Source organism: Ruditapes philippinarum, unplaced genomic scaffold (assembly GCF_026571515.1).
Source record: "Ruditapes philippinarum isolate M1 unplaced genomic scaffold, ASM2657151v2 ctg13203_1_1_1_1, whole genome shotgun sequence".
NCBI lineage: Eukaryota > Metazoa > Mollusca > Bivalvia > Venerida > Veneridae > Ruditapes > Ruditapes philippinarum.
Genome location: NW_026852052.1, coordinates 10202 through 19515, shown reverse-complemented (window position 1 = coordinate 19515; position 9314 = coordinate 10202). Strand labels below are relative to the sequence as shown.

General features: G+C 35.2%; 1 protein-coding gene across 1 annotated transcript; it reads left to right on the top strand.

Annotated features, from left to right (window-relative positions):
- The first annotated feature begins 6460 nt into the window (after positions 1-6460).
- LOC132748019 (uncharacterized) lies at positions 6461-7895 on the top strand. The gene is made up of 2 exons (XM_060737567.1): positions 6461-6871; positions 7041-7895. Exons 1-2 carry the CDS (start codon positions 6461-6463, stop codon positions 7893-7895), a joined length of 1266 nt encoding a protein of 421 aa, XP_060593550.1.
- Positions 7896-9314: the final 1419 nt, after the last annotated feature.

Here is a 9314-nt window from a genome sequence, read left to right as displayed (position 1 = left end):
GTAATTGAATTCCAGGTTCTCCAGCACTCCTGAGATTATATCTGTTAGCTGGGTGCATTCGACTAAACCACTGTACCCACGACTTATTATAACGTGGTTTTGCACGGGATGTGGGGATCCGCAATCTGCAATCCAAATATAAAAATTCTAAATCCAAATAATTTTAAATAACAACTTTATTACTTGTATAATAGTCAGATGGTGAATGTTTTGTTTACAATATATTTTAAAACACAATGAATTGAATAGTTATAAAATAATTGCATGAAAGAAGGTCAATATATCAAATGAAACACACAATTAAATACATTTAAAAGCTTTACACAAGCTTGCTTCATAAAACATTGGGGAAAAAGCAAAAGTTGATTCAACAATTGGTAGATTCATTTGCTTGGCAGTGAGAGAATTGTACCGAGATCTTGGTCGACATATAACCCTAGCTAACAGAATAACACAATTAAAAATGAAGCAATCTCAGTTAACATTCTATCCTTATAAACGTTGCCCATTATATATTTATTCAATACTTTAGCTTAATATACAATTACAGTATAGAAATAAGTTTAAATGATGCTTTTCGTAAAAATGCAACAACGAAAAACATTATAAAAATAATTTAAAAATGTTAAATTGATTTATTACAACTGGTATGGAATTATCTAAATTTATATGTCATGAACTTTTATTACTAACTTAAATAACTTAAAATTATGTGAATAGGCTCAGAATTTTAAAAAATATCACGAAAAAGTACAAACTTATATACATGTACAAATTTTGCCTCGTTGAAGCGCGGGAAAAAAAGACGCAAGTGTTAGGCGTGCAATGACTACGCGAACGCTGCGCATACGAAAGTAATTCAAGTTTACATTCATCGATGCGGTTTAGCCTTTAAGTATAACTGTAAGTAATGATATTTCAATCGAGAAATATGCCATAAAGAACAAAACGCAACAATTATTTTTTAATTAGCACACGTAATTAACAGTCTACGATGAATGGTCATTGAATATGAGTCTCAATCTATTTTTAGACTTGAAAAATCCAATTTAGCCAGTTAATATGATACTACCCCCAGTGAATATGATTTTATAAAAAGTTCTGTTGACTACAAGTTTGGACCAATGAGATTGCAGCTATATTTAGATCATATAATAATATACAGTATGAAAACAAAAGATAAAATACATGTATTAGGAAATATTATTTTATAGTCTATTAAAGACAAAAGAACATGCTTTCTAGTATTAACAAAAACATAATAAATAAGTTTAACACACGAACATGATCAGTAATAATTTAACTGCAATCCAAATATAAAAATCCTAAATCCAAATAATTTTAAATAACAACTTTATTACTTGTATAATAGTCAGATGGTGAATGTTGACCATGAAAAGCTCTGGGTTACTTATATACAGAATCTTCGATTTAGTGCTCAAAAGCCGTGAAATACGAGCAAGATATCTTGTCACTCAAATTTGAAAGCATATATTATCAGTTATTACCATTGTATTTGATCTTTTCTGGCATGTCCGTACTTATCACCTCAGGCTTCCTGTACAGGGTTTATTACTTATTAAGTTTGACCAAGAGCTTTTAAGATCAATAATCACCTCAGTGTCACCTTAGAGTAACACTGACAAGTTGTTAATCTCATCACTTATCTACCTTTTACATTGTTATCTTGTTTTTACAATTCTTAAAATAATAATTTGGTATTGCAGTGGAAAATCTAAACATTTGTATAGTGAAAAAAATATAATTATCCGTACTTTTAAGAAGTAATATTAATTAGACCAGTATAATAGAATTATCTGTACTTTAAAAAATTATATAAATTAGAACAGTATCTAATACAAGTAACTATAAAGCAGTTGAAATGATAAAAACACAAATACAATGTTTCATTTAAAACAGTCGTCTGAAGTGAAGTTGTAAACAATTACATAATATACATTTTTAATTAATTACATGATATACATGAGAAACGAAAGGCATGATATAACATCCAGAAAAATAAACCTTATAATAATGTGTATGGAGCCAGATGCCCAGCACAAAACGAAACTTGCATCAAATGTGAAAAAAAAATCACTTTGCTAGGATTTACAGATCTACAGAAAAATCCATTCATAATGTGAATGACAATTGTGGTCATAATTCGAGTGGTGATGAGGAATTCTATGTTGATACAGTAAGTGGTTCTTCTTCTTTTGATCGTGCAAATGCCCAAATATATATCTGCCCCTCCTAGCACCTTGTAAAGTTCAAAATTGATACCGGTAGTTCGGTAGACATCATTCCTCTAAACAAATTCAATAAGCTTAACATTATTCATCCGCTGGAAGCTCCAGGCAGTCGTTTGACCTCATATACAGGTCAGACATTACCTATCTGTGGCACGATTAGTTTACAGTTAAGATATAAAGATAAAACAGTACAAACTGTGTGTAACATTGTTGATAGATAGCCAATCAGCTCCTAATCATGAATTGAACTAGGTGTAATGTTCTAAATAGAACCAGACCCTTAAAGGGATTGTTTAATAACACAGACCCGAAGGATAGTTTCAAGCTTTTAATGTTTACTGTACAAGTTTATAATAAGAAGTAACTACAAGTATCAGAGAGGCAGAGCATGCATGCATTATACATATGAGGCGGGGCTTATCATAACTGACAGCAGCATACTACATTCCTCCTTTTCTTTAGACGAATAATATACTTTACTATGGAGAGAAAATGCTTACAATTAATCAAGCATGTGGAACTAAGGAACTGACCACTATTCTAAATGTTTATATTCTCACGGGTCAAATTACAGGCAATTGCCATCTTTAAGCGTGACTGACATTTAACATTTGTTAATAGTATCATGTATGAAACAAGCAAACAAGCAAAGTCAATTAATCGGATAAAGTGTATCTGACAGTTAATGTCTTTCATTGTAGAAATTTAAACTAAAATAAATACAAGCGTCTGCAAACTAATGTATTTTATTACGTTTATGATCTGTTGTAAGCGGCGTCCAGTTCGTTTATTTCACTCTGCCCAACTGTTAACAAGTTACTTTAACCTCAAGTTGAACTTTTTAAAAAACACACTCTTTGTAAATATAATTCCATACAATGTGCATACTGATTCTCGGTTGTTCTTTTTTTCAAATAGACTTAATATTTTTATTTAGAATAAAACAAGGCTCATCTAAATTTAAACTTTCACTTAAACAAATAAGTTTATCTTCCGTTTTGTTGTTTAAGAAATAACATCGGCCTGAGAGGTGTATATCGGCTATTTAACACCGGTTTGGAGTTTTGATGCGTAGGAATTGACCACGAAGGCCGTAGGCCTGAGTGGTTAATTTTGTCGCATCAAAACTTCCGGTGCCGATTTTCGTATAACGCTGTTCGATTTTCGCACCCTACTGTTGCGAAGATAAAGAAATTATTAAACAAAAGAAATAATAAGAAAAAAACACGTTATTTTATCAAGTTTTCGACATTAAAAACTTACGTCGTATTGTGTTTACATCAGTGCCCCATTTATCATTCTTGTCTGTATGAAATAACGTCAGCTTGTTTATGAATGAGTTGTTTACTTAGGATGACGTCATTACGCTGCTTACGGATTGGCGCCGTTTTGTCAAAATATTTATTAGCTGATATGGATCTAATATCTGGCGTTAGTGTATGTGAGATATTATTTCGGTATTGTATGAAAAGAAAACATTATACGAACTGAAAATTTAAATAAAAATGCTTTTAATTGTTGCTTTAAAATGCTTTGTAAACTATATAATCGAGGGTGAAGACATAACAGCACATATACAAATAGTCACTAACGGGTGTTTATTGGCAGTTTAACACCAGTTTTTTTCCTTCTTTGTCTATAGTGACAAAATCACGTGAGTGTTAGAATGTTATTTTAAGTTAAACAGGTATTATTATGACCTGTATAATCTAAAGCATATAATCACTGAATAATTCCATTTAAGTATAGTCTTTGAATTTAGCTGGTGGTCTACGGTTTCTTACTGGATGGTGCTGGCGGGTGTTCGTCGGTTATACATTGGTCGGTACGGTCGGCTGACGTGTTAATTCGTTTGAATGATTGCCTAAAACTAGTTTGAAATGTGATATATTTTACGGGTGATTAATCGTTCTTCATGTTTCACAGTTACCATATAACCATTTCTCTTTATCACTGTTGCCGGTAAGGATCGAACGCAGAATCTAATTTGTGAGGTTGCGTCTTTTGAACTAAAACGCGATCTCCTGCTTTCATTGGAGTAGATTTTGCATGGCGGTGGTTATCGGCATAGTTTTTATGTTTCAGTTTATGTTTTTCGTCTCTATTTCGAACGGAAGCGTCTTTCTTATTGACTGTGAACTTCGGTAGCTTTGTGAGAAGTTTTCTTCCGAACATCATTTCAGCCGGGGCTAACTCAGTTGCTGTATGTAGTGTGTTTCTATAGTTCAGCAGAAATTTATTTAATTTCGATTGGTAGTTCTTGCCTGAGGCAATGGCTGTTTTTACTGTTTTTTTGTAGCGGCTGCATAAATCTCTCTACTATAGCATTGTCCATTGGATGTAGTGGTGTAATTTTTCGATGAATAAATCATGCCTTCTCTGCAAATTATTTGAAAACGTAGCTATTAAAGGGCGGACCGTTGTCTGTACGAACAACGAGACCATGCCGAACATGGAAGATATGGCTTCTAGTTTTGCTATGACCGGTTCGGCTTTCAGGGACATAAGTCTTTTAACAACGGGATAGCGGCTGTAGTCATCAACTATAACCATGAAATAATGACCGGATGGGAATGGACAACAGAAATCTACTGTAGGGTTAATACAGGTCACATATTCAGTAGAAAACTCTGCTCAAGTAAACACAGCCACTCTCGATAAACAAAAAGTTATGTCAGAGTACTGTGATTTATTCCGAGGAGTAGGGAAAGTAAGTTTCAAAGCAAATGCTACTCCTGTAAGAAACGTACCTAGACGGGTTCCCGAAGCATTGAGACATAGATTGAAGGATGAACTCCAGCGTATGGAGAAAGAAAGGATTATAAGCAAGGTTACAGAACCTACAGACTGGGTAAATTCCTCAGTCATAGTAGAGAAGCCTAAAACGGGAAAGCCTAGGATTAATTTGTCTTGATCCTAAAGCCTTGAATGATGCTATCAGGTGTTACTGAAGTACCATTTTGGTCATTAAATGGATTAAAAGCTGGCCCTTCAAAAATCGAGGCAATTTCAAGCCTTGAAATAACAAAGACCCGACAGCAACTTGAGAACATACTTGGTATGGCTAACTACCTACAGAAATTTTCTCCAAACTTAGCCGAGATCACACGCCCTATGAGATTGTTACTCAAGAAAGACTTGAGTTCATATGTGATGAATCTCAAACTGAGGCATTCAACAACATGAAATCAATCATTACAGAGAGCCCAGTACTGTCCTACTTTAATCCAAAGTTACAAGTAACACTTGAGTGTGACTGTTCAAAAACTGTGGCAGCTGCAACTTTAATGCAAAATGGGGATCCTGTTGCTTTTGCATCCCGAACTTTGACAGAAACCGAGTCAAATTATGCAAAAATTGAGAGAACTTTTAGCAATACTGTACACTTGCAAGCGCTTCCACCAGTATGTATATGGTAGACACATAACTGTGCACTCGGACTGTAAACCTTTCATGCGGAAAGTTTATCGGCATGCCCTCCTAGACTTTAAAGAATGAGATTACAATTGTCTAACCTTGACGTTAAACATGTTAGTGGTAAACAAATAACCATCAGCCACTGAAAGACACGTTTATACTAGACGGCCTGGACTAACATGTGCAAACAGTTATAAAAAGTTTAAACATAACTGATCGCAGACTAGACGCACTGAAGCATGACATTCAAAAAGATGCAAACATGGATCTGAAGGAGAAAATTATTGATGGTTGGCCACTTTCACGTGCCAAATGTGAAAATTGAATCTGCAACGAAATCGGACGAGCGGTGTCGAAGCAGTGGACTCAAGCGCATTCTGTTTTTTTACGTACCTTAACAACAGCTAAAAACGGACCGCACTCACGGAGTTCTCACGGACGTTTTACTTGGGCTACTGCTTGGAGACTTACATTTCTGTAAAGGGGGCCCTTCACACTTGTACAAAATCGAATCCGCAACGGAATCGGACCGATGGAGTCAAAGCAGTGGCTGTAGACGCCCTGTGTCTTTACGTACGTTTAAATATTAATGAGGTTGTCGGGAATTGCGCTCATAATCATGTGCCGTGAAATGACGCCAACGTATGCGTGACGTTAGAGTACGTCACTTCCTATGTTTTGTAATTAAAACGTTAGTAGTTTGAATAGACGTATAAACCAGACACAACGTGTTGTACATTACTATCGTAGTATAGTACCCTAACCGACATTGGTGCCGTGACGAAAACATTATGAATATAGATAAATTGCGATCAGTGAGAGAGGGTCAACGAAGATGTGTAGAAATTCAGCTTGAACGAATTGAACGGGGGAAAGAGAATTCATCGATGATAGAATTTAATGCAATTCTCGAAGCCATTGTCAGAAAAGCAGAGACGATCAAATCCTTAAACGAACAGATTTTAGAACTAACGGAAGTAACCGACATTGAGGGGGAAATAATAAGCAGTGAAGAATATGGATTGTCGCTGGAAATAAAGGTGAGAGAACTTCGAGCTTATAGCGAAAACAGAAAAAGCAACACTGAAGAACAACAGAATGCTTATAGCGAACCATCTAACCCGCAAAACCAGGACCAAGACGGAAGTGGTTCCCTGATCGAAAATAATAACGTGAATAATGGTAACAGTTCTTTGCAAAATGTGAGTACATTTCATTCAAACACGTCGCTTTATCACAGACTGCCGAAATTATCACTGCCTGTCTTTAGTGGTGACATTCTCGAATGGCAAAGTTTTTGGGATGCTTTTGATTCATCTGTTCATCAAAACCCGAATCTTACAGAAGTTCAAAAATTTAATTATTTTGAAGACGCAACTAGAAGGCAGTGCGGCTCAAGTTATTCAAGGATTTGCACTAACGAATGCAAATTACATACAAGCAGTCGATTTACTGAAGGAGAGGTTCGGACAGACTCATAAAATCATTCATGCGTATATACAGGTGTTACTAAACCTGCCAGCCCCGAGCAATACTCTACACAGTATGAGAAATTATATCGACAATTTAGAAGCTTATATCCGTGGATTGGAGTCCCTAGGCCAAAATCAAAATACATATGGAACGCTTTTAGTACCGGTCATTATAGACAAACTTCCGGCAGAAATTCGCAAGAGTTTAGCACGAGAAAATGGCAGCGATGAGTTGTTATTAGAAACTTTACGAAAAGCGTTATACCGTGAACTGAATATCATGGAGGCCGGGCAGACTACAGATGATTTAACAGTTTATAGAACTACAGCGTCGTTTTTCACGGGCGCGAGACAGAAAACAGGAACCGGAAGTCTCGTGACACAGAATTCCGCACGCGAAACGTTTGATGACCAGGAACAGTGCATTTTTTGCAACGAATTTCACAATGCCAAAGACTGTACAGAAGTAACTGATAAGAGAGCTAGAAAAGACATTATAAGAAATAAACATTTATGTTTTAATTGTTTGAATATTCACCACCAAGTCATTAACTGTCCATCAAACTACAGGTGCTTTAAATGTAGAAGAAAACATCACACTAGTATATGTGAAAGTAGTCCAGATCCAATTCTAAATATCGGTGTTAGTGAGTCAACCCAATCTTCAACCGAATATCAACCCACAAATCAAGCACAAACTGCAACTTTAAAGTCAAGTGCCGCATATGAAGCGTTCATAGATTACGACACGTAGAGAAGCGTTACAGAGAAATGAGAAGGAGTACAGTTATTATTAAAGTCACAGACTATAAACATTTATAAGATATATGAATTATCAATTGAGAGACATTTGTGTTATTTAAAAAAAAAATACTTTTATTTAAATGTATTTTAGAAAAGAGTTATATATAAGATTTGATGAAATTAACTGATATGAATTTTAATAATTTATCATTTTGCGGCCCCCAGAATGTCGGGAATTGCGCTCATATGCATGTGCCGTTAAATGACGCCAACGTATGCGTGACGTTAGAGTACGTCACTTCCTATGTTTTGTAATTAAAACGTTAGTAGTTTGAATAGACGTATAAACCAGACACAACGTGTTGTACATTATTATCATAGTATAGTACCTATCCGACAGAGGTATTGTTACAACGAAAAATTGGCCACGCGCGCCGAGTTCTCACGGATGTTTTACTTGGGCAAGGGCTTGGAGACTTACATTTCTGTAAAGGTGACCCTTTATGCTTGTACAAAATCGAATCCGCAACGAATCGGACGAGCAGTGTCGAAGCAGTAAACTCATGCGCATTCTGTTTTTTACGTACCTTTACAAAAGTGAAAAACGGACCGCGGCACATTTTTCGTTGTTACGTAAACATACAAGGCGCCTACAGCCACTGCTTTGCGTCATGTGAACGTTGTCGTCACCTTGTTGATCTTTATTCCTGTCTTCTTTTGTTTACTCTTATCCCGCTTTCAATTTTTTCTTTTCCACCAGGAAGCTTCAATATATATAAAACATTAATTCAGAGATCAATTGACCCATCACTAATACAGAAATTTATCAAGATATCTGCTAAAGCATACAATCAATACTGATAATAATAATATTAATACAGCCAGGGTGTAACTCTTTTCTAACCTTCTTGATAATGTTTACCCTGTGCTAGTTGAATGGAACATGTATTAACTATCTATAGTTTTGAATGTCCTGATCAAAAGCGTAGTAATCATCTTATCAACAGTAAAATGTAAAATGATAAAAATACAATTTCAGATCTATCTAGCAAAGGACATCGATTTTTGTCTGGTAGAATATTAAGTATATGCACTAGACACACATGAACATTGTTTAATAATAAAGTTGATGTCTAAATGTCCTATTATGTGGCCTGAATCATTCCCTTTGTAGCCAGTGCTTTCATTGCTTTGATCCGAGTTAAAGAGAAAACGAAATCGTTTTCTTTGTATTGTGTAAGTGTGTGCGTGTGATTTTTGATGCTTACATTACTCAAGGTCTTGTTCGTTGTATAAAAGGTATTAGTAATTAGGGTGTTTTTTTTCTGAACGGGTGTCAGATAAACCAAAGTGACCCCATCACACTGTCTTGTTTAAAAAATTTTCTTAGCCTAAATATCTTGATATTTTAACCATAACAAAGTTAATA